This window comes from Trachemys scripta, chromosome 14, assembly GCF_013100865.1.
Source record: "Trachemys scripta elegans isolate TJP31775 chromosome 14, CAS_Tse_1.0, whole genome shotgun sequence".
In the NCBI taxonomy this organism is placed as follows: Eukaryota; Metazoa; Chordata; order Testudines; family Emydidae; genus Trachemys; species Trachemys scripta.
Window position 1 is genome coordinate 32,915,030 of NC_048311.1, and position 26,299 is coordinate 32,941,328.

General features: G+C 45.5%; 1 protein-coding gene across 3 annotated transcripts in view; it reads right to left on the minus strand.

Annotated features, from left to right (window-relative positions):
- The window catches only part of RPTOR (regulatory associated protein of MTOR complex 1), a 289,467-nt gene that overhangs the window by 25,456 nt on the left and 237,712 nt on the right, over window positions 1-26,299 (minus strand). For all 3 annotated transcript variants that reach the window (XM_034789588.1, XM_034789587.1, XM_034789589.1), the window contains exons 25-28: window positions 11,458-11,563; window positions 7,395-7,509; window positions 6,718-6,842; window positions 5,310-5,414 (exon numbers count right to left, since the gene is read on the minus strand). In XM_034789588.1, coding sequence (XP_034645479.1) covers window positions 5,310-5,414; window positions 6,718-6,842; window positions 7,395-7,509; window positions 11,458-11,563 — 451 coding nt within the window. The remainder of the gene's footprint in view (window positions 1-5,309; window positions 5,415-6,717; window positions 6,843-7,394; window positions 7,510-11,457; window positions 11,564-26,299) is intronic.

Consider the following 26,299-nt stretch of genomic DNA (forward strand, 5'->3'; position numbering starts at 1 on the left):
ACATGCTTCCAACCAGAGGAAAGGCACTGGTTTGGTTTTAATCACAGCAGCCTTTTCCTAGGAAGCCATTAACAAGCTTCAGTCTGTTTGCCAACACCACAGATTTGCTTGGTAAGTTTCTCCCTGAAAGTGGACGCTCTCTAGATCCTTTTTATAGTTTGGTTCTTTGGTATAAAATAAAATGCATCTCATTGGAGAGTGACAAATGAAAATCAAAATGACCCACGACAAACATCTGTACAGATCAAACCAAACACAAAACATGTCAGGCTTGAGTGTGGCTGAGCAGCAGTATAATGGGTTCTCCTGCACCAGACTTCAGCGGATTGCTAATGAACACTCAGTCAGAGAAAATTTACAGATGCTCGTTAGGCAACTCTTAAGTGGGGAATTAGCTGTAGAATGGATTAGTTTTAAACCTTCATAAACCCTGGAGAGCAAAAGACGCTGCAGGGCGGCAGCACATTCACAGGGTATGGCTGTGTTTAAATACTTGTTGAGACCCCTGCTTATGTCTTGCATATGGACTCAATGTGTTCGGAAAGCGATCCTGGTAACAGGAAGGTCTCATACAGAGCCTTTGTTGGGAATCCCACTCTGATTCTCTTTGCTAGTCCGGACAAAGGAAAGCAATGCAGGCTTATGCAAGTGGTATACAGGAGGAACTGGGAGGGAAACACAACACTTAAGTAGATGTAATTAGATGGATTCAAGGCAGCTGGTTGTGTTTCCACACACTCCTCTGAGTCCCAAAACCTGAGTTTTAAAAGAGCTGAGATGCTAAGATTGGAGGTGGCAGTTTATGTTCCATTCTAGGGTTTATCTTGAAGGAACAATGTGAAAGTTGCAATTTCACTCATGGGAAGTGTTTGCACCATTTCTTGTCTTCAGAGACATAGCTGTGCAGCTACATGACACGCACTGTTGGGCCAGACCGTGCAAGTTCTGAGTGAAACCTGAGCAGACAGACAGACAGAGTGCTACTCACCTATCTGACAGCCCTGGGATCTCCAGCCACTCACAAAGCCACTGACTTGCAAACCTCCCTATTTTTATGGTAAATGCTTGAACTCCAATGCCCACAGCAGTAGGACCACATCTTTACAGCAACTCCTACACTGCTCACTAGAAAATGCTCCAAGTTTTCCTTAAATGCCACATCAGTTTTGCACTTGCAGATCTCATTTTTGCCTAGTTGTTAGCCTAATGTTTTGAACAACATGCGCTTTGCCTCTTTTTCAGACTTCATTCTCTGGCTGGGGACTTAGGGATTGTCCACACAAGAAATTTGCATTGTTTTAACCAATGGTGTGAACCCAAATTGGTGCAACCCCCTGATTAGACACTTTTATTTTGGTTTAAGAGCAGCCCCCCCCATTTCAGTTTAAATGGCTGGGTAAAAGGATCAAAATAAGAATCTCTCAAACCAGAATAAAAGCGTCAACACCGAGGGTTGGACCAGTTTAACTAAATCTGTTTAAAACCAACTTACGTTAAACTGATGCAACTTTCCTATGTGGTTATGGCCTCACTTTGGTTCAAGCATCTCAGCCAGGTGAGGAACTGATGGACACTAAGCAAGACTACTTTGCCGTTGTGATATAAATTATTGCGCTAAAGCAGGGGTGGGCAAACTTTTTGGCCCGAGGGCCACATCTGGGTATGGAAATTGTTTGGCAGGCCATGAATGCTCACAAAATTGGGGTTCGGATGTGTGTGTGGGGGCTCTGGCTGGGGGTGCGGGCTCCGGGGTGGGGCCAGAAATGAGGAGTTCCAGGTGCGGGAGGGGGCTCCAGGCTGGGACCGAGGGGCTCAGAGGGTGGGAGGGGGATCAGTACTGGGGCAAGGGGTTGGGATGTGGGGAGAGGCTCAGAGGGTGCAAGTGGCTCCTGGAAGCAGCAGCATGTCACCGCTCCGGCTCCTACACGGAGGTGCAGCCAGGCGGCTCTGCTGTGAGCTGCCCCGTCTGCAGGTGCCACCCCTGCAGCTCCCATTGGCTGTGATTCCTGGCCAATGGGAGTTGCAGGGGCAGTGCTTGGGGTGGAGGCAGCATGCAGAGCAGAGCCCCTGGCTGCCCCTACGCGTAGGAGCCGGAGGGGGGACATGATGCTGCTTCCGGGAGCCGCGCAGAGTGGTCCCCAACCCTGCTCCCCGGCTGGAGCGGGACAAGCCCCAGACCCCCCTCCCCAGCAGGAGCTCGAGGGCCGGATTGAAATGGCTGGTGGGCCGGATGCGGCCCACAGTTTGCCCATCCCTGCGCTAAAGCCATGGAACTCCCATCACTTAAAACACCCTGCTGATGCCTTTCAGACCCCTGTAGGAAGTACCCTGGTTTCTCTATTAAGCGCTATGCGTACTCTTCCTTTCCCCACTCTAGCCTGTTCTTCACAAATGAGAGAATTGCATGGAAAGGGGTTATGTTTCTCAACGTCTCATCTATTCCTGATGCTTACGCCCATGCAAAGTCAGCATCCTGGTTGCTGTGGAGAAGACGATCAAGTCACAGAGGAAGGATTCTGACACTGGGGGTGTGGATGAAGGGAGAGGAAGGTCAACAGCAGGAGTAGCTGAATTCCAGTAAAACTCCTGGTTTCATGTAAACATCCTTAGTAAAAAAAGAGGGAAGTGAGGCACAGAAAATTGAGAATGTGAACATAACCGCTTCAGCGCTGGACTATCACCTGGGTATCTGCAGCAAAAGCGAGCTCTTCAATCGAGAATCTCATTTCCCAGGGAATCATTTCATGTGGCTCTTTTGAAATGAATGAGTTTATTTCTCTCCCCACAAAGAAATCTACATTTCTCTTCTTCTGAATCTAAACCAATCACTCCCTGGTTGAAAAGCAAAGAAAACAGCAAAGCCTGGACTTGCTGAGACCACAGGAAAGGAAAGGGTGTAGAGGATGCATAAGAGAAAAAGACTCAAAGTTTCAGCACTGCTGTCTTGGCAAGCACAACTTCCCAACACTTGCAACTAAATCAGTTTTTGCTTCTGTTCATCATCTATTCTGCAATGTCAAACATTGCTTCTGTGTACCTTCCTTTTGCTGCTGCTTTCAAGGTCTGCGGAGAGCAAGATGCAAGCCACAAATGCCCTGCCCTGATTAAAGGTGCGTGTAGGTATTGGGGGAGAAAATGGGAGCAAGCCAGAAGGGATTCAGTCTGCATTTGTCAGCATCTCCTGTGAACTCTACTCATTATGCAGCAAGGAGTGGATGATAATGGGAGCCTTGGGGAATTCCTAGAGGCCAGTGATTTGGGAGAGTCCATTACCAGGACAATGGAACTAATATCCTGATTCCTGGGAGGGAAAAGCTTAGGCAGCATCACTCAAAAAGGCTGAGGTTAGGGAAAAAGAAATGGAGAAATGAGAAACCAACCGAATGAGAGTCAAAAGTGCAGCTTGACGTGTATGGCTAGTGATTTTCTCTCCTCTGCTCCAGAGCAGAAGGAATAGGGAGCCAGGCACTTAACAGCTCAGTGCCTTGGCGCCTTCCTGCTTTTGTCCCTGCAAAGAGCAGGTTTCAATCATGGCAATTTTCACAGCACGCTGCAAACTCCCAGCAGTTTGTAATTCATTACGTGCGTGTATGACAGTGTGGTACAGAGCCTGAAGTTACAGCAATCACACTTTCCCCTGACTAGACTACCACAGAGCAGGGACACACTGTGAGGTGTGAAGGGAGAGGCACCAGTCCTGAATCCAACAAAGTAGCACAGGTAAAAATCCAATGAATAGCTAAAAAGCCATCAAACAAGAGAAGCAGGAAAATGGGGGCGGAGGGATGTTAAAGGGAGACACATGGGAAGTAAGACTGAGCTGTAAAAATTGCTAGCCTTTGGACATGTCTACACAAACATTTAGTTTGCTGCAAGCTTTTATCAAACAAATATCTCCAGCCTTGTAACAAAGGGCATGTCTACTCGAACATTTAGTTTGCAGCAAGCTGGGCCGTGAATCTACCCTGCACTAGCATCCTATTCACAGTTCATGTGGACCCTGCATAAACTGATGGCGCCCATCAGCAAGGTGCACAAGGACACTTAGCGGGAGGCCGGCAAGTGTGGGGCAGATTCACACCCAGCTCGCTGTGAATTAAATGTTCACGTACACAAGCCCTTTGTTACATGGGTGGAAATACTTGTTTGACAAGTCACCAAGAACCAAGTACAGGCTCTGACGGTATTACATAGGGTCTACCAGAGTTATACTGGATTAGCACCAGGGAGTTTTCAAGTAATCTATGCCAGACTCCTGAGATGAGCTACACAGGCTGAGAAATGAGAGCTGCCAGAGTTTAAGGCTATAATGGACCATTACGATCATCTAGTCGGACGTCCTGCACAGCGCAGGCCAGAGAATCTCACCCAGTGGTACGAGCATCAAACCCAAAACCGCTGGTAGTGCTACAGCAGATCTTTGTAAAAGACATCCAGCCTTGATTCACAGAATTCAAGTGACAGAGGAGAATTGTCAGACCACTGATGTATCCTCAGGCCTTGGACGGAGAGAGCATCCCCCCCAGTAATACCCTAAGACAGGTTTCACGGTCACCCGGATTAGACTCCTGGTTTCGGCATTGTGCACGCCTGGGTGGCCTTTCCACATGCAGACTAGCTTGGTATTTTTTAAGTTCCAAGGTGATTTGAGTCTGATTGTGCCACTGTCCTGTACATATCAGATGAGATTGCCCACTCTTCTACCAACTCTCAACCCACAATAAATGACAGGGAGTAAGTGCTAAAATAGAACACAAGCTTAGTGTGGTCACGAGTGCAACGTGCAAAGTTGTGCAAAGGGTGAGCAGCCAATCAAAGGGAAAGAGGAAATAGGTGAGCTATTCATAAAACCCAAATCGGGGAAGACATAACCACCTGCTACAACCAGTTCAGGGTAGGAAAGTGCTCAGTACACCCTTGTTCTACAGTTCTCTCCTCAGGAGCAAAATAAGTTAGCTTAGCTCCATGCAACTCCAGTGGCGCCTCTGATGGACAAAGTGGCTGTACTCCTCTATTCCACTGTTGGAGAATTATCCTCCATCTCTACCCTTTTGCACTGCTACTCCCCACCTGGCTACTCTAGTCATACTTAGCTCAGAAGAGCTTGTGTTTGAGGTTTATGTGGACAAGGGGAAAAGGAATCCCTGACCAGGGCTTGGTAAGACTCCACTCCAAGGCCCAGAGACTGTTAACAAGGATGTTACTGAAGGCTGAAATAGAACAACTTGTCCCACTTTGCCTATCCCTAGAAAAGGTCCCACCAGGGTAAGTTATTTCTACCCCCAGATGGGAATTCAGCACAGACCCACCTCGTGTGGTTGGCAGCATGTCCGACAAGCCCTGCCAGGCAGTCACCATCTCGGGATTCTTTTCAAGGTCTGCAAAGTTCTTCCACACTCTGATAGCACCGTCATCTTGAGGAGCATAGAAAAAAGTCAATGTCACTGCTGGTACAGATGTCACTTAGTTACGTGGGAGCAGATGGAGAAAGGAAAGATAACCTGGAATTGCAATCATGACTCCTAAATGGAATGAAAATGTCACCTGACCTTCCAGGCCCCTTTCTGAATGATTTCTCCTCCACCTGTTCATTAGGGTTGTTCTTCTCGCTAATCTTATGTCCATGCAACCAGGGGATTATTTCACAGGGGACTGCACTGGGAGAGTGAACACCTTAAATTAGTTGTAAATCCTTCTCTTTGAAACAGTTCATTTTCACTAGGACTTATCTCTTTTCTTTCCTTCCTTCCTTTCCATCAATGCTGAGAACCAAAGTACTCGACTAAATACAAAACACAACCCAGTACGAGAGCTTTACCAAAGCCCACCTTCTTGGCACAAGCCCTTCACACCAGCATCATGTCTCTTCTTGTTTTGTTCCCCCCCCAGGGAAACTTTTTTGTGCTAAAAATCAGTAATTTGAAAGAGAAATGTCCTAGAGGTCTCAGAATCCCTCTCACACATTTCTTAATTATGCCATAATTGCACACTTCAGCACTGACTTTGAACAACAATTGAAAACACACAGACTGTCAGATTTACAACAGTTCCCTGGAAGAAGTAAATCCCTCGCACAGCTCCAGAGGCCGACGAATGGAAAAAGCAGTACTTTGTGCTATCCTACAATAGGGGAATCTACAGAAGTTCTTTTCCCAGGTGATTTGTCAGGGACAGGGAAGAGACTTGCAGAGAAATTTGGAGCCATTTGAGAAATTATAATGTAAAAAAATATACCGGCAGGCCATGCCCACTCTACAGCTAAACCCGTGTTAGTAACAATATTTGACAGCATAGTTGTAGCATGGTTTCCCTGTCTGCTGTGGACAGGATTTCCTTCCCATTAAAAACAGTGCTGACTGAAATTGTGTTGCCTCCACGGGTCACCTATACAATAAGGTTGTAACATGGTTTGTAACTGTGTTGGGCGAGGACTCAAAACCATTCATCAAATGAATCAGGCGGCAATCGTGATTGAAAATGATACCAAGAAGTGTTTAGTGCATCAAGTTCAACTCAAAACAGTTAAATTATTCAAACCTGCTAGCCATAAACTTCTCCCAGGAGCCTCCCAGGCCTGGAATTCCCATGGAAGGGTGACTGGACCAGCCCCATAAAGGAGAGGGGAGGGCTCAGAACATCTCACATGCATCTGAAGCTTGGAAATGATTCCTCCTCTCTCTTGCCCTTTGACCATTTGGTGACTGAGGCTGAACTCACCTGTGGCAGTCAGGAGCAGAGAGCAGTCTTGTCCATTCAGGTATTCCATTGCTGTGATCCTGGTGTAGCGGGGGTTCCCATTGTGGAAATAGTCCAGTTTCTCCCCCTTCTCCCAATCCCAAAAACTGGGGAAGGTAGCGGAATATCAGGTCAGATCTGCATTCACTGCACAAGCCACAAAAAGCAGCTTTCCCACTAAAGGTTACATGCACTGGGTACCAATTTAATTTGTTTTTCTCCTTAAGAGTATTGAGTGTCTCTTTATTAAAGCCTTTCTAGAACATCTCCGGCTTCTGCAGAGGAAGTAAGAAGATTAATATCCTAACCTGTTACAAATCTAGTTATAATGAGGATCCCTCTACCTACCGACACAAAAGGCCACCTTATTTGTTTAACACAGAAGAGATGCAGACTTGTTCAGCCCGAGGCGGGGGGAATTATGTGTTGCTCTGGACAATACTAGCAACAATGCTGCGAGGCTGCAGAAAGAACCCTACCCGACCCCTCTCAGCTGGAAGGAGAGTAGCTATGGAAGTGGATGGGGGAGAAAATGAGGACAAGCATATCATCCCCCCAACAAAGAATTCAGAGCACTTGGTATCCATCATTGTGGCTGACATGTGCAGTCATGACCCTGGAAGCCAATCCCTCAGGATCAGAAAGGCAGAAACTCTTACCAGATGCTGTCTTTATCAGCTACTGCTATACATGGTGTGAATGGATGGAACTTCACCACAGAAGGAACGCCTGGATTCCTGTTCAGAAAGATTTGATCATCTAGCCGTGAAATACCTGGGCAGGAGGAGACACAGGGAGGGGGGAAATGAGAGAAAACCCAGATTCAGTACCTGGGAATCAAACCACAAAAAGGATATTGCTCTCTACTTTCTGTTCAATCCTCAACCCACCCTCCTATCCTTCTAAGCTTCACACATGGCCAGTTCCTTTGTCCCACCAGACTTTGTGCCTTTTTCCACACCACCCCTTACTCCCAACTAGCATATGCCAAACCCTCATCATTTTCTGCCTCCCAAAGCCTCCTTAACCATAACCTATCTGGTGATCGGGAGTCCCTTCGGGACACTGATCTACTGGTCTAGCAAAACTCTTTTGCTTAGCAGCACCACGGACACCTATGGTGCTACATAAACAATAATAGTTTACCGTGCTCTCTCCCTAAACCAGAATCCTTCACTCTTGCCATGTTGCTCAGAGACCTAAAACTGTTGGCCTCCCCCAGCTGGCCTATTTGGGGCTGAATCTCTTCCTCCCCACCCCTCTAGAGAAGAAAACATGCCACCTAGGAGGAGCCAATGCTGGAGATGCTTAGTCAGTGAGGTCTCTCCAGGACATGGGAGCTCATATCCTCTGTGAGAGTGAAAAGCTGCACAGCTCTTCTCATGGTCTCGCACTCCTGAAATTATAGTTGGGCATCTCTGGCAAATTTTAAACTGGATGCAAGCTTTTCTCTAGCTTAGATAGCAAACGTCAGCACTGATCAGAGCAGTCTAGTGAGTGGGCTGGGTGTTCGTGGGCTCAGATCTCACATCAGGCCTTCAGTTCATATCCACTGCTGACAATGCTGCAATAGAAGGCTGCCAAGTCCAGAAGTGTTGCTGAAATGATCCAGGTCTACATCACTGTTGTAAAATGTTGATGTACCTTTCGTAGGAAAGGGGCCAAATCCTATTGGGAAATGCTCACAAAAGCCTGAAACACTGCCATTTGTTTACACGTCAAGCTGCTAAATATTCTGGGCTCCGGTATGTGGAATCTATGACGATCATTTCACAAAGGTTTTATTTATGCAGGCAGAGTTACACAGTGTGTGACTGTAGGATTTCTGACTTTGGGAATCATCAGCAGGATAATCATGAGTCATTGCAAAATTTCTGAAAACCTAAATGATTACAAGGTAAGAATCCAAATCATTGCCAACGTATGCGGCTATATCCACTCCACCTTAGGTGCTAGTAATATCACCAAGGGCCGTGGCGGAAATGCAGAATCCTGAGCGGACAGCTTGTCAGCAGATATAGACTTTGAGATAGTTTGTTTTACAATGCATTGATTTAAGTCTATTTTAATTTGTTGTTAATATTTGGGATCTTGGGTGTGTGATTTTTACAACTATTTTGCATTTCACTTTACCAGTCTGGAGGACAGAATCTGAACCTGTGCATGACGAGATTCAAGCCCATCAGGCTGACACCAACCCCCCTCCTTTGTACTATCTGTGTTCAGAAAAGGCCCCTGACTCATCCCCTGCACTCTCCTGGTTTATGATATTCTGCTGGGGTAGACACCAGGCCATCCATTGTATAAGACTCAAGCCTGCCAGCCCTTCAGCTGCACATGAGAAACGGAGTCTCAGACAGCATCTTGCTCAGCAGATTAATGTTTCACACTGATCCTCTCCCCGCCAGCGTCTCATATGAGAAAAACACCCAATGGTGAGAGCATCTCTTGAACACGCAGCCACACACAGAACCACAGTGTAGGGGAATGACACAGATTCAACCCCCACTACGCACTGGCTAAGCAAGCTACAGAATGAGTAATAATATCAGGTCTCATCATAGCTATGTAAATTCCAGAGGCTGCTTTAGTGGGCTACGCTGAATTCAAAATACATAAAAAAAAATACTAGCCTGACTGCCACTTTGTAAATGCATGAAGAGTTATAAATAAGCAAGATTAGCTTTCAGCAGAGCACTAAATATATGTTAATGAAATATGAATCCAAGGCATATTAGAGGAACAGCCATGAGTGCAAATGAGGCTGTACATAAAAATGCTAAAAAATATAATGGGATACGAGGCATAAACAATCATCTCTAGAGCTCGGTGGAGTGGGGGAATTCTGGAGTCATTCAGATGCCTGCTAAACATCAAGAGGACAAGAATCATTCATCTTTGCAAAACAAGCTGATTTGGCATGACTGTAACCTGAGTAGCATTTGATACACATCAAAAACCCTGACTGTGCCCTTTAGGCCAGGTGGGGACTCTGAAGTTTAACCTGCCATCCCTTGAAAAATGTAACTCACAATATCATCAGAACTTGACAGGACAGGAAGGAAAGGCCAAAACAGTAAATCAATAGTATCTGTTAAGGGCCTCTAAATTATCCATTTTGTGTTGGACACTTTAATACTTGCGGACAAGCCATCTCTGACTGGCAGAGCTACTGAAAAGCCCAGCTGTTGACTTTCCAGGCCAAGGCTTCAGGGTAAACACATGCATTTAAAATTGTGAACTTTGTCAATTCTTTTAAGCAGGAAAACCCCTTCTTATGACAGGTTCTCTCTCTCAAAAATCCCTGGTCTCTTATTCTTTCCCACCCCAAGTTCAACTCAGATGGTTACATAAAATGACGATCATTTTTGGCTGACCCCGCTACAAATGCCTATATTCCTTAGATGATAACATTGCATTTAGGTTTTCAAAAGGGAAGGAGAACGTCTACACTCACCACAAGCAGGTCAATCCCCTGAGCAGGAGTAATTACTAGCAGTAAATGAAGCCCTGTAAGCTTCAAGATAAATCACCTCTAGGGAAACACTTCACAGTTCAACAAGCTCCTATTCCCCTAATGGGACCCATGAAAAAGGCCAGTGATTAGTTAAACACGCTGGTCTAACAAAGGCTTTGTATAGTTTATTGTTATTTACTGTTTGTGTTACAGGAGTGCTTAGAGGCCCCAGCTGTAGCGGGAGATTTTGGCAAACCAGTAAAGTGCCTGAAACCACTATGGCTTATTGCTAAAAGCAGCCAAATCAGCAGGCCATAAAGTGGCCATGTAGCAAACTCAGCCTGACCAAGGCAGGATGGGAGGGAGTTTTGGGTGCCACAGAAAGGGCAGCTTGACCCCGCGTCCTTCCTGATAAGAATTGTGTTGAAGTTGCTGATACATGCATTTTAGAAGAGAGGAATGTCTATTGGGGCCTCAAGGCTGCAAACTCTGGGAAAACCCCACACCTGGTTAATCAATCAGAAGGAAGCCTCTTGCTTGACCATTGAAACTACTTGCTTAACAAGTTTTCTTTAAGGGACATGGCAGTCTATTACTAATGTATAAATAAGGGGGAAAAGTTTGAGGTGGGGGGACTCTTCAGGACTGGACTCTCCCTCTGGATGCATCTTGTGTTCCCCACCAGAACATAGGCTGCCGCTGTGCCACTCGATAGTCACACTCAGCTTCGGTAATTATCAAGGGTTGGGGGTGTTTTACTAATTTGTTGCGGATGTAAGTGCTTAAGACTAAGTAAAGTTTAGCTTTAAGTGAAAGCACTCTCGTGTTGTTCTGTCTGTGCCAGCCAACTATCGGTTGGACGCCTGTGTCTCCCCTGATTTATTTCCTGACCAGGGCCGGTTCCAGGGTTTTTGCCGCCCCAAGCGGCATAAAAAAAAAAAAAAAAAAAAAAAAAAAAAGGGCCGCGATCTGCGGCGGGAGGTCCTTGGCTCCGAGCAGGAGTGAGGGACCGTCCGCCGAATTGCCGCCGAATAGTTGGACCTGCCGCCCCTCTCCGGAGTGGCCGCCCCAAGCACCTGCTTGGCAAGCTGGTGCCTGGAGCCGGCCCTGTTCTTGACACCACCTCGCATAGAGTAAAAGTTACTAAGAGCTTTGGGTTGAAAGAACCCTGGGTAACACAGCTAAGCCCAGTGGGCGGGGGGAAGAAGGGGACATAATGCTAGCTGTGGTACATGAGAAAAGTGTCTGAGAAGTAGAGAGCTCACCCTTCTGGATGATCTTCTGTGCTTGCTTTCGGACACGGGTGTTGCGTAGAAACCGCCATTCCCTCTCTTTGCGGATCTGGCTCTCCAAATCATGCTCTTCTGGAATCTTCCAATAAATGAATACATTAATAAAACAAAACCAGAGTAGCTGTAACTATCCAAACTTAACACTCACTCTCACACACACACACACACACACACACACACACACACACACACACACACACACCCCCTCTACATCCAGCTGCCGACAGGAAATGGAAAGAGCACACAGGATCGTACGATTTGGATCGGACTCTTCTCCTTGTTAGTAATCTTTTCCCTTTGTCCCTCTCCTCGACAGGGGTCCTGTATTTTGTCTCATCTTATTTATTTTTATTAGAATGGTAGCAATGACACTCTCTGAGGAGAGAAACGAAGCAGGTCTCTGCAGGCAGACTGTCTTTCACTGGGAATACCACAGTGAAGGCAGGGAACTGGTTAGCCTGGAAACACCTGGTCAGAAAGAGGAGAGACGCAGATTGCCACCCGAGAGAGCGGATGGCCAGGGACTTGGAAGCCTGAGAGTGGATGTTGTTGTTGGACCACAATGGGGAAATATAAATGCCCTAAATTATGACACCAGGTAGCCCCTGCAATGAACGCATAGACAAATTGCACCTTACAAAACTATCCCAGAGCCAACCCAACTACTTTCCTCTGTCTAAATACAATATAGCTTATTTTGCAACTCATCAAAGCATCATAAAACATTTCAGAGCAATGTATAAAGAAAGAATGGAGCTTTTACATAGGCAGAAAGTTAAAAACTTGTATTAGAATCTTCCTTTCATTGTCTAGAACTGACAAGAGGTGAAAGATCATATTAAGTATTTTATTTTTAAATCTCAAGGTTTTCAGGTTATCAATGCAACACTGACTGACAAACTGAAGGAGTGTTTTAGCTTCTCTTACTGGAACACGAGAGCTTGCAAGGAAATGCTGTAACCCCTTATCTTCTCATCTTAATTACACACCAATAGAGCTGGGCTGGAAATGGTTTTCCTGTCCCAGGAACATTTTTGAGATTGCCATTTCTCCCCCCTTCTGCATAGGCACAACACCGAGATCTTTTGTCGTTTTTCTTTTTCAACAAACAAAACACACCTCGAGCCAGGCTGTACCCCAGAGGAGCCAAGAGCCCAGTAGTTAAGACGCACGCTTGGAATTTGGGAGACCCAGCTGCAATTCCCTGCTCTGCCTGCGTCAGACTAGAGGCTAGAACCTGGGTCTTCCATATCCCAGGAGAGTGGCCTGACCATGGAATGGTTGGCTATTCTGGAGTATTTCTCTCTCTCTCTTTCTGACCAGAAATGATTTATAAGCCTTACCTGTCAAAAGTTTCACTGAAACTGGGGGGAGGGCTAGCTCAGTGGTTTGAGCATAGGCCTGCTAAACCCAGGCTTGTGAGTTCAATCCTTGAGGAGGCCACTTAGGGATCTGGGGCAAAATCAGTACTTGGTCCTGCTAGTGAAGGCAGGGGGCTGGACTCGATGACTTTCAGGGTCCCTTCCAGTTCTAGGAGATAGGATACCTTCTCACAAGAAGTTTCAGTTTTGTCAAATCGGCAATTTCTAACAAAAACCATTTTGAGGGAAAATCCCACACAGCTAGAGACACAAATCGCTCAGTCTGAAAAACTTTGGGGCAGCTGAAATAAGATATACTCAATACCATACAACTGGGTCCTATTTTGCAACCCCTCCTCCCACTGAGTAGCTCTGAGGTTCATAGGACCAAGTACTAACCAGCACAGTGAGGCCCACAGGCATAAAAAGGGCTGGAAGAGACAGCAGGTGGTCACCCAGTACATCCCTGCGCGATGAGGCAGGATTAATTATACCTAGACTGTCCCTGACAGATGTTTTCTAACCTGTTCTTAAAAACCTCTAGTGATGGAGATTCCATGACCCTGCTAGGTCAACTGATTAACTATACTTACAGCTAGAAAGCTGACCTGATATTTAACCTAAATATCCCTTGCTGCAAACTAAGCTGATTACTTCTTGTCCTATGGTGGAAACAGAGAACAACTGGTCACCATCCTCTTTATAACAACCTTTTACATATTTGAAAACTTAGCACGTATCCTCCAAGTCTGTCTTCTCTAGACAAAACAGGGCCCATTTTTCAACCTTTCTTCATAATTATTCCAGTGGAGTAACCAGAATCTTTGCAGGCTTGAGTGAAATGTTGAATTTATCTCTGTCAGGTCTAAGTTAGAAATTTTTGCGGGTCTAGTAATGTCACACTATGCCCGAGGGCTGTGATTCCCCGGCTTGTGTACACCTCCCAGCAGTAGCTCTGATCCAGATAGCATGAGCATAAATAGAAGGGTAGCAGCAGTGAGGGCCTGGCAGAGCGGTGCCGAGTACAAACCCACCCGTTTCAGGTGGCTCACGACACTGCTATTCCTACGGACGCTCGGGATGAGAGCCAGTGCGAGTAAGCATACACAAGCAGGGGAATCACACTCCTAGCACACAGTGCGGGCACAGCCTTTGGGAGGCAACGTCTTCTGTGACGTTTTTATACTGGCAAAAGCTCTAACAGAGATGTAGTTGTAACTTATACCAATTCTTTGAGCACAACAAGCTATCCTGGCAAAACACTTTTTTGCCCAGTACACACTGTGTCTACACTAGGAAGGCTTGTTGATGCTGCAGTGAGCTTTATTGGGTTGTGTATTTTTAAATACGAATAAGCTAAAGCACCTTTGAATTTAAAGGCACAAGAAATTCCTATTATGAAAATACCAATAACGACGCACTAAAGGTTTTATTCAGAACTGCGATATTAAAACAGTAAATACAGCAGGTAAAGGGCTTTGTCCCTTTCAAAATTTCCTTTCTTCCCATCCTCCTGTAGATAAATTTCTGATAATTTTCATATGACTTTACATTGTGCCTCTTCATATAACCTTGTGGTGGGTCTACCCACGTGTGACCTCTGTTTTCATGGGACTTTGTATCAAAGCCTCATTTAGAAACTTTGCATTGCCCTTGGTATAATATTATAGCCCCTAAGGATAGAATAAGATAGAAGAAAAATTTCTGTTTGCTAGCAGTAGAACAAGAGCTCCCCCCCCCCACTCTTAATCAATTGCCCTGTTGAATGAATGAGGTGTGGATGAGCAAGGCATGGAAGGCAGCACCTCCAGACAGCCTCAACTGTTGGAGAGGGGCTGGGAGCCAGACCCAAGGACAATAAAACGTGTCAAGTGGGCTCATTAAAGACAAGCAGACATACTGACAGCCTCGGGGGTTAGAAGCAAGCACCTTCTTTTGGAAACACCCTCTTTGCAGCATTGGGACAACACTCAAAAGAAAGCAGCACAAAGGACCAATGGACACAGACACAGAGTTTGAATCTGGTATAGATTTGCATAAGAGGGAAGCTGCTATAAAAGTGAGGTGTCTTGCAGAGGACCCCGGGTCTCGTCTTGTCAACATGGGAGCATCAATCCGGATCGGCAGAAGCCCGGCTCCACCCCCTCCCCCATCTAACTCACCTGGCCAGTAAAGTTAAGGGGAGCAACTAATTGGTAACAACAAGACGAAATGGGTTTGTGTGTGTGTGTGTGTGTAAGTGTAAGTGTAATATATTATATGCATATAATACAGTGTTAATAAATACATGTATTACTAATAAATGTGGCGTTTTGTCTTATTCCCCCTAAAAAAATCCTGTGCAGTACTTTAAGTACAACACTCCTCTTAAAAACCATTGTCCACAGCAAGGGAGAGATTCAATAAAGATGAAGACTGGGGTGACCAGCAAGCCGTGTGCACTGCCATATGGGAGTCCCCGACGCGACACCAGTTCTGGTCCGTGTGTTACAGGGGCAGCAGACCCAGCTGCTGGGGCTAAGAGTGTCCCTCTCTTTCAGAGCTCTAGAACAGAGCTCTGCAGCCCGGCGATCGCGAGGGAGCCTCAGGAGGGGATTGGGGGCAGGCAGGCCCCTCCCGCACAGGCATTATGGAAGAAACAAGTGAAAGGGACAAAGATGATTTTTTGGCCATTTGATGCATCCTGGCTCACAAAAGTTTGAGAACCACTGCTCGAGAACACCCCTCTGGGCAATTAAAAAGCTGCGACAGGGGCTCTGAGGAGAGTTACACCCAGTGTATGTCAATGAAAAGGATAACTGCTGCTCAGGAAGGGGTATTTCTTGGGAGGGGGAGCAGGAGGCCCTCCCAGACCCACAATTTTTTTTCCTAATGAAAAAGAACTTAAATAGCCTGACATTACTATGCACACTGTGTTCCAAACATCCCACACATTGGAAAGGACTCATAACAATGATGATTGGGCTGGATTGCCTTTTCTTTTTCTAAAAAAAACACCCAAGATTCATTTTACAGCAATCTAGGGTTTATTAGAAAGGAAATGACAAATGACCAAGAATGCAAAGCAATAAACAAACCCAGGATAAAATGCATCAAAGCATATTCAAGAGCAGAGATATTACACTTTAATGAAAATCCAGTTTCTGTGGGAATAAATTGGAGTAAGATCTAAAGGCCGTCTCAAGCAGGAAGGGGCAGGGGCGTGCACAGAATTCTAACTCCGTCCATTGGCACCCAGCAGTTCTCTCAGACTCGGACTAGGAACTATGTGTCTGTGAGGAAGCTACTGTCCCCTCCCCTGACAAGATATGGTGTGTGCCGGGCTCAAAGATGGGGCAGCAGATGAAGGGAGTATGTGGGCTTTGCAGCTCTGAAGAAAATGGACTCAGTCCTTCCAAGGACAATAGGCAGAAAGGTAATGGAGAACCAGCCCAAAATGAGCTCTCTTGCACTGACAAGGTGGGTGAGGGCATATCTTCTATGGGACCAACTTCTGCTGGTGAAAGAAAAATGTTCCAGCCACACCGAGCTCTTCTTCAAGCCTGTGTAGCTCAGAAGCTTGTCTCCCTCTCACCAACAGGAGTGGGTCCAATAAAACAGTGGTTCTCAACCAGCGGTACGTGTACTGCTGGGGGTACGCACAGGTCTTCGGGGGTACATCGACTCATCTAGATAGTTGCCTAGTTTTACAAGAGGCTACATAACAAGTACCAGCAAAGTCAGTACAAACTAAAATTTCATACGACTTGTTTATACTGCTCTACATACACCTCTACCCCGATATAACGCGACCCGATATAACACGAATTCAGGTATAACGCAGTAAAGCAGTGCACCGGGGGGGCGGGGCTGTGTACTCCGGTGGATCAAAGCAAGTTCAATATAACGTGGTTTCACCTATAACGCGGTAAGATTTTTTGGCTCCCGAGGACAGCGTTCTATAGAGGTAAAGGTATACTATACACTGAAATGCAAGTACAATATTTATATTATTTTACAATGATATAGTAAAAATGAGAAAGTAAGCAATTTTTCAGTAATAGTATGATTTCGGTAAGCAAGTAGTTTTTAAGTGAGGTGAAACTTGGGGTTACACAAGACAAATCAGCTTCCTGAAAGGGGTACAGTCATCTGGAAAGGTTGAGAGCCATGCAATAAAAGCTATTACCTCACCCACCTTGTCTCTCTCATATCCCGTGACTGACAGGGCTACACCACCACTGCATATCTACCAGTGCCAGACGCACTGTGTGCCTGCTTATGACACTGCCAGGCTCAGGGGGAAATGTCCCCCTCTGCAATCATTTTGCTGTATGAATTGGGGGTAGAGGGAGAGCAAGAGAGTTAAAGTTGCTGCGTGCAGCCAGTACCAGGGGACAGAGAATGTGGCCAAAACATTCCCACATCCCCACGAGGGACCTGCTGAGTAATCTCGCTGAGCCACTGCAGTACTTTGGCTAACAAAAATAATAAAGTACTCAGATGAGCTCTTAGCGTGCGCACGTAACCGGGAAACTCCTGGGTTACAACGCAAATGTGAGCGAGCAAGCGTATGAGCGAGACTTCCGCCTCCCGCCCCCCAGCCAGAGTGGTGCTGAGCACAGACTGGGAAGGAAAGGCTGACGGGATATACTCCAGAGAACACTCGCCGTCAGGTGATCGTCTGCTCATTCATTCCTTTCTCCCCTTTTCCCAGCCAGTTTCCATCTAAGCTTTAGAAAATCTTCGAGTAAACAAAAGCCCAATGTTGGCTTTTGCTCAGCTCTCCTGTAAGCAGAGCTCCCAGAGGAAGGTGGGTGTCTGGAATAGCGTTACGTGATTAGGATCATGCCACGCCACAGATCTCTAACACCTCTTGGCTGCCACGCGGAAAGAAACCAATTACAATTCTGAATCCTCCCACCGAGGAGTGCCATTCAAAAGCCAATGAAGTGGTTTTCTTTTAATTCTTTGCCTATCTCTCAATGAGTGAATCGGTAGTTGGGGGGGTCAGGGAAAGAGGCTGACACTCTTCTCCTAGAGCAAATATTACTACTGGGAGATCTATCCTGGTTCGTGTTCCTGCCACGGTTTTATAGAGGGTTAATCTCTCTGCTGGGGCTTTGCAGGACTGCCAAGAGACAGTGCAGTGAAAGTGCTGAAGGTACAGCAAGGATTATCAAGAAGGATTTGTTTATGTCATTCTCACCTTCCAGAATCCTCTCCAGCCTCTACCCTCACATTATGTCCGTATCAAACAGAATGAATACTGGCTTCTGCTCTCTTTGACATGGGGCTTTCATACAGCTGGCAAAGCCAAGGCTGCGCTGCAGGATCCAAATCCAGGTTTGCACGAGGTTGGCAGAACGGCCTTTTGCCACAAGAACTTTCAGAACTTTGAGCTGGGTCAAGTTGTCTGCAGAGATCAGAATTCCCAAAGCTGTCTGCTGTTTAACTCCCCACCAAGCAATTGCAATGCAGTGCTCTCTTTGTACATTTATTTGATAATCAATAAATCAAGTCCAGTTTGATGGTTTGAAACTGAGCCAGTGATTTATAATGGAAATTAATCCCTGCATTTTCAGAGCAAGGGCTATGAAGCAAAGCTAAACTCATAATTTAAATGCAATCAAGAAGTGCTTGCAGTCATTTTCTATTTATTCATTACAGAAATGACCATTTTTCTTTCCCCCGGTTTACGTTAGGAAGCAGCATCCCTGCAGGAAGTACTAGAATGGAACAGCAATGTCCTTCTCTTCTACCTGCACTTGGCTCACTTTTCACTTCGCTTCTTTAGCAGCTCCCAAAAGGCAGCAGTAGCCAATCAGGGCTCTGTGTTCCTTAACGCTCCAGGAGCGGCACTTCTAGAGGGAGAATGTTTTACAGAATTCCAGCCGAGAAGGGTAGTATAAGAATATCAAAGTTGCTTGGTTAAGCATGAAGAAATGTCAAAAAAAAGTTGCACGTGGAACCTTCTCTCTACTCTTTGTGCACATGCAAAATAATAGTCTTCAATGATCATCGAGTTACATACTATTTCTCAGTTAACATACTGCAACATAACGTTTTCCTTCAAACTACACGTGCAATGTTACAGCGGCACAGCTGCAGCTCGGCTGCTGTATCTTCAGTGTAGACACTACACTGCCGGCAGCGACGGGAGGGGTTCTCCCATCAGCACAGGGAATCCACCTCCCCGAGAGGTGGGGGCTAGGCTGAAGGAAGAATTCTTCTATTGACCTCGGAAGGTCTACACGGAGACTTACGTCGCTTACCGACATCGCTCAGGGTGTGGATTTTTCACACCCCGGGTGATATAGCTGGGTTGACCTAACTTTTTAGACTAGGTCAGGCTGTAGATACCCACATGTCACTTCTCATAGTATAATGCACTCTGCTGCCTACCCCAGTGAGACAGAGTCCATGAGTTGTATAACAAGTGCACAGCAAGATTATTTTATATACACGACACATTAGGTAGAATTGCAATCTAGCCCACGGCAAAGGGGCAGCCTCGGACGGAGATTGTGACTAAGGGAATCAATCTCCCTCTTGGTCTCTCTGCTGCTTCTGGGACAGAGTAAGCTGTGACAGCGTACGCTCATTTCCAGGTCCCTTGGGGAGGCGGGATCAAGGCTCCGCCCACGCCCTGCACATTTGTGGGAAGGGAATGCAGTGGTAATACATCGCATTGGCACAAAAGAGTACGGGGGGCTTTCTGCCCCTCTTCTGCTTTGTACCTAAGTGCAGGATGCGCCAAGGCCCTTAATTATTAATATATATACATGACTTGGAAAGAAGGGAACTTCAAGGAGAAAAGATATACTGGAGCAGTATACAATGAAAATACAGGAAACAGGAATGGAAGTAAATTACAAAAATGTCTATTTGAAGACTTAGTACATGGCAGGGCAGTGTACTGTAGATTCGCACCATGGCTTGCCATGCAGTAAGTCAGTGACACTAAGCATCCTTATTCACACCCTACACACTATTGTTATAATCTTTGTACAAAATACACCTCATGAGGTATTATCTGAAAACTAAACTCACTGAGCATGAATATTCTTTCGTGATATACACACCCAGACAGTAGGTAGTTATGGATATATGCTGGAATTATGACTTAAGTGTGTTTAAACCAGGCACGTCAGGAGGAGTTGGTAGACAAGCCTTCCAACACAGGAATGTGTATTTGATTCTGTGACCAGCCTGATCGTCAGGCAAAGACAATGAAGGTCCATTTTTTATATATTAAGTAAACAGAGCTTAGAAATGGGGGAAGAAAGGGCATGGCGCTTCCTTCACCACCAGGCTCCATGTCACTTCCTCATAGCTTGAATAAACTTTACTTTGAGGGGTAACCCTGTGCAGAATCCATTTCAAAGGTTTACAGATCTATAAAGACGGGCGACTGGATCTCCAGCGAGAAGCAATTGAATCAACTGATTGTATCTGATGCTACTGTATTATCAAAATATATAGAGCGCAGTCTTTCCTGGGAGGTAATGACACACTGGTGATTAATATCACTGTGAAAAATATCCATTAACAATATATGAGGAAATATGGATACTTAACAATTTTATGCTTTAAAGTCTGTGGCTAAGCAAGGAGAAACAGGTTCCCTCCCCGACAAGAGGGAGGGCAGCTATTTACCAGTCTCTTATGTAAAAGCAGCATGGTGGAATCAAAACAATGGAAGCCCCATTTACCTACAGGGGGATGGAAGGCCCCACAGGAAGGGAAGAGCAGCATGAGATACCATCAAGCCTCCTGAAACAAAGTCACTGAACTCAGGAAAATATAAGGAAAGACAGAAGACAGACAGACAAGAAGCCAAAGCTCTTGCAAGCTGAGAAAGATGAGTCCTTCAACCAAGGGGGAGGCTGAAGTCTGGAAACTGCATATAGGAGAGAAACCATCCTGAACAAAACCTGTTCCTTGCTAGATTAAGTTTTAGATGCATGTTTTCACTTTTATTTGCTTATAACTCTTTCTAACTTTAATCCTTATACTTGGCATCACCTAATCTATGTCTTATTGTTAACACATTTGTTTTATTTTTACAATAAATCAACTCGGTGCTGTGTTTAAAAGGTCAGGGTGTATTTACCCCAGTTAATAAGCTGCGGGTACTTTTGTGTCTTTAGAGCAGTCGTCTCCAAACTTTTTTGATCGCGCACCCCTATCAGTAAAAAAATTTTTGAGCACGCACCCCCTGCCGCGACACAGGGCCGGCTCTACCATTTTTGCCACCCCAAGCAAAAAAAAAAAAAAAAAAAAAAAGGCACTTGGACTCCCGCCCGAACTGCCGAAGCGGCGCTGCTCCAGAGGCGCGCACCCCAAAGGATCCTCTTGCGCACCCCCTGAGGTGCGCGCACCCCACTTTGGTTTAGAGGAACAAACAATCCATACTATTTCTCTGAACTGTCCAGGAGAGGGCTGGACACTTAGGGCACACACGTCTGGGAAATTTGGGCCTGGGAATGTGTTGGGGTCCCCTTGCTGGTTGTAACCAAGACTGGTGAAAGCCAGAGACAGAGCTGCTGAAGTAGGGTTGTCTAGCACACAGACACTCGGTGTGGCCTGAATGCTTGCAGGCTGGTTGCAAGTGTCTCAGACTAGGAGCTACAGCAGCAAAGCACTGAAAGGCACCAGGGTTGCAGGGCAAGTGGTGACACCCCCTCACTGGTCTGGTTTACACCCTGAACCCCATAACAAAGTCTCCAGGTTGACAAGCCCAAGGGCTGTGGGAAAAAACTGTATTTTATATTGTATCATTTGAGAAATTTGTTAATATGCACACAGGGGAAGAGTTAAGGTTGTGCATCCAACCTTAACATTAACATATTCTGACTTCTGAGTGCTTAAACCAAGCAACCTAAATGTTCTCAAAGAGAGATTTTCCAGGCTCTTTTTTATTTTTATTTTTTATGAAAGCAATCAATGCTCTCAAACTATGTGGCTCCACACCACTGGAATATCCTGTCCTGTGTGCCTTATGAGATGTACACAATGAAGCGCCTCTCCTGTGCATCTGAGGAAGTGTGCAGTTTTTACCCTAGAAGATTCACAGTGAACAAACCTCCTGTGAAGCTCTGCATTGTTCGCTCACTGCACACCTTACAAGATGACTAAGGAGAGAGCCAAAAGTTCCTCCTGCAGAGTCTTTCCCGCATCCACCACTCATGCTCGGTAACTATTTCACAGAATAGGTAAGTTAGCTATGCACGCACACCCAGTGCCACCTCCTGTACCTATGGGCACTACAAGTTTTGTGCTATTGCTAAAATTTACTGGGTACTTGAAGAGTGCAACCTTCAAACGCTCAGAACTCCGTCAAATCAAAACCTGAACACTCAAAGGCATTTCTCCTCAGTGAGCAAGTCACAGTCCAAAACTAATCTTTCCACCGCCAGCCATTTCAGTCCTTGAGCTGTTCGAGCCCCTTGCAAAAATATTTTTCAGAAATAATGAGGAACTGATTCTTCCCCCCCACCTGCCTCCTTATATTAAGAGAAAAGAACTGATTTTGCTCAATGCCCTTCCCCCACACCCAAATCATCTCTAGTCAGACACTAAGCCCAGAAAACTTCATCCTGAATGATGAAAATGAATCCCTGAAAACAGGGGGTTAGAATGGAAACCATTATAGAACTCTCACTATATCAAATATTACCACTCTTTCTATCATGTTGGAAAAAGGATGGAACCACGTGGCTGATGAAATAACCATGGTACAAATTCTGTTTATGAACACAGTTCTTTTGCAGTTCTCAGAACATCCCAATTTTTAGGGAAAAACACCCAACAAATTATTTGGGCCTAATGGATGCAGAAAGAGGCTCTGTGTATTCACATGATTGACTCTCAGCCCATTTCCCCTTATATCAAATTAGTATTCATAGAGCTTCAAATTTTTCTTTTTCTTAAAAAAAAAGAAAAGTAATTTTGTTTCATGCACGTGAAGTACTCAAGCTCAAATAATCGCTCCCCATACACAAGCCAATGTTGCTTTTTGATTGGCTGTCTACAGTGATTTATTATATTAATAAGACACCACTCTTGTGAGCAACTATCCTCGAAAGTAGACAAATGTTTTTAATAAGCATTGAGAGACAAAACATTACCCATTTTTAAATGGCACCATCAGCCCCAATTCTCTCTCGCTCTCTTTTTTTCCCTTTATAAACTTACTTACCATTTTCTGCACTTAGAAATGAGACCCTGAAACTCATCTTAACCAAAGCCAATTTTTGTATAAAGCCCAAAAGCTTGAAGTTTAATCTGGCAACTAAACCCCATAGGTCAGAAATATTTCCCAATGTATTACTGGCTTTGCTGCTGCTGTTGTCAAGAGAAAATTACTTACACTAGCAGTAGAGCTGATGAAGCACTGGACCAATGATTTTATTTCCTCTTAGTAATTCACATAAAAAAAAATTAAGATACTTGGAAACCTGCCTACAGTGTAGCTAGTTTCATAAAACACAGACACGCAGCCAATTAGCTCACACTGTTACCCTATCCTGATATTTAAAAAACAAAACACACCACGTGCTTCAAGAATGAGCAGTAATGGATGCCTCATTGTTATTGCTTAGGGTGGGAGGAATTTCCTACTCATGAAATACAATTTTTCCATCTACTCGAAAAACGTAAATAACCAGCAGATGTTTATAAAAATATGCACTCAGCAGTATTCCTCTGATTCCTTTCCTGTTCGAGCACCATCATATTATTGGTTTGTGTGACAGACACACACTGTAATTCAATGGCAAAAAACCAAAGTAATTAAGAGGTATGGTTGCTTGGTGGTATGCTGTTCCCTTGCAGAACATTGAGTTGAGCAAAACAAACTTCTGAAAAGTAAGAAATGCACAGGTAAGATCTTCCCCGCAACCTTAACTCTGCTCTTCTTCAGCAATCCCTCAATATGCCTCTTAACACACACCCCATTTACTCTTCTACCCCACAGCTGCTGAAATGTACGAGCTCTGCACCTCCTTTTACAACCCGTTCACTCTCACCCACAAGATTTCATTTAACACAATTAAAAGACAAAAAGGACAAAACAACTGCAAAAGTTGCCCATGATATCTTCCCTCTACTCTCTTTGAGCAATGGATTAATACATACATACTCTCACTGGCCCTTGGCAACGTAAGTTTCAGGAGGTTCCAGATCCCGGAAAACAAAAACAAAAACACACACACACACACACACACACACACACAGCCAGCTCCCCAGAAAGAATACCACACATTACAGTTTAAGAAACATTTCACAACCTTTTACAAATCCCTCACACTTACCCGCAGGATACCATCTCAACTACACTTTCACTTAATCAGCTTTAACACATTAGAATGCTCGCATATTCCACCTCACTGCTGATATCCTTGGTAATAAAAGCCCTGTGCCCTGCTACTGACACAGCCTACACAGAAATGACACATACTGCGTCCTGAAGGTACACATGCACCTCTTCCCTTTGCTCTCACACACGAGGATGCAAAACGTAGATCCCCTCATATCACAATCACAGCTCTCTTACACACCCCAAAGTAATCCACAGAGCTCACAACCACAGTTCTACCAAGCAGAACTAACTATTGCCTCTGCCATTGAGTGCAGCTACACCTGACACTGACCACGCTCGCGTTACCTGGAGTGCATGCAGGTAATAAATGCTTAAATTGCTCTCCTGTCCCAGCTTGCTACTGACCATTCCCTTTCTACTAAATCCTGGGGCTCGGCTCTTTATATAATATACACAATTCTGCACTGAAATGATGCATACTGCATTGTGAAGGTACACATGTCGCTCTCTTCCTTTGCTCACACATGTTGGAGGGTGCAAAACATAGATCCTCTCATATCACAGTCACAGCTGTGTCACATACCTCAAAGTAACTCACATGTCCTCCTATCACATCTAGTCCTTTACCGTGCAGGCCCAACTTCTGCCTCCACCAGTTAGTGTAGGACACCTAACACCCTGACTGCATTACAGTGTCTACAAATAATTCCCAGGAGCTACGGCCAGCTCCAGGGAACAGAGGGAATGAGGAATTGACAACCTCCCCCCCCAACACACACACACACACACTTTGTCCTTTAATTGTGTTAGATGGAATCCTGTGGGTGAGAGTGAATGGTCTGTAAAAGGAGGTGCAGAGCTCGTACATTTCAGCCACGGTGGGACTGGCCAAGCAAAGGTGTATGTGTTAACGGGCACCCAGGGGCACTGCGGAAAGAGAGCAGTTAAAGTGCAACCTTACCTGTGCATTTCCTAGTTTCAGAAGTTTGAGTTTTGCTCAAACTTGTCTACAAGGGGACTATGTACCAGCAAGCAACCGTAATTCTGTATTAACAGATATGTTTGCTACTGAATTTCCCATTTTTTTGAACAGGAAAGATATGCTGTTGGGAGGAGTTGGTAATCATTTAGACAGCTATACATATCATGTCCTGGAATTTGCATACTGAGCCAGCCAGCCAGCCTGCACTACTCCCCCACACCCTCCCATTACCTGGGCCCCACCAGTCCTGCTTTGGCCTACCTCCCCACCCATGCTCTTGACCCACTCACTGCATTCCCCCCCCCCATCTCTCCTCCCTTCTGTATCCAGGAGTCCTCAACCACAAGCAGGGAACGCATCTCCCTGCAATCTTCACTCCCTGCCATACAAACATTTCTACTGCCATTACTTCTCCCCTCCTACAAACCGACTCTCATGCGGTGCCTAGAGCAAAGGACAATTACGTTACAGTGGAATGGCGTTCCTGGTTATGTTCCACAATGGCTGGAGGCTGGAGTTTGTGTTAGGGTGGCGAGAGAAATCACAGACAAGGTTTCTGCTCCAAAATACTGACAACTTAATGCTTGAAAGATCCTCTGAGACCTAACCAATAGATAGGGCCCTACCAAATTCACGGTCCATTTTGGTCAATTTCAATGTCATAGTATTTAAAAAATTGTCTATTTAATTATTTCAGCTATTTCAATCTGAAATTTTACAGTGTTGTAATTGTAGGAGTCTGAACCCAAAGAGGAGTTGTGGGGGAGGGGGTCCGCAAGGTTATTGTAGAGAGGAGTTGCGGTACTGCTACCCTTATTTCTGCGCTGGTGCTGCCTCAGAGCTGGGGTGGGCAGCTGGAGAGCGGCGGCTGCTGGCCGGGAGCCCAGCTCTGAAGGCAGTGTCGCCGCCAGCAGCAGCACAGAAGGAAGGATGGCCTGGTATGGTAGTAATCTCTCTGCTGGGGCTTTGCTGTGTAATGAATTTACTTCTGCGCTGCTGCCTGCAGAGCTGGGCCCTCAGTCAGCAGCCGCCATTCTCTGGCCACCCAGCTCTGAAGGCAGCACAAAAGTAAGGGTGGCAATATTGTAACCCCCCCTAAAATAACCTTGCGACCCCCCTGCAACTCTCTTTTGGGTCAGGATCCCCAATCTGAGAAACGCTGGTCTC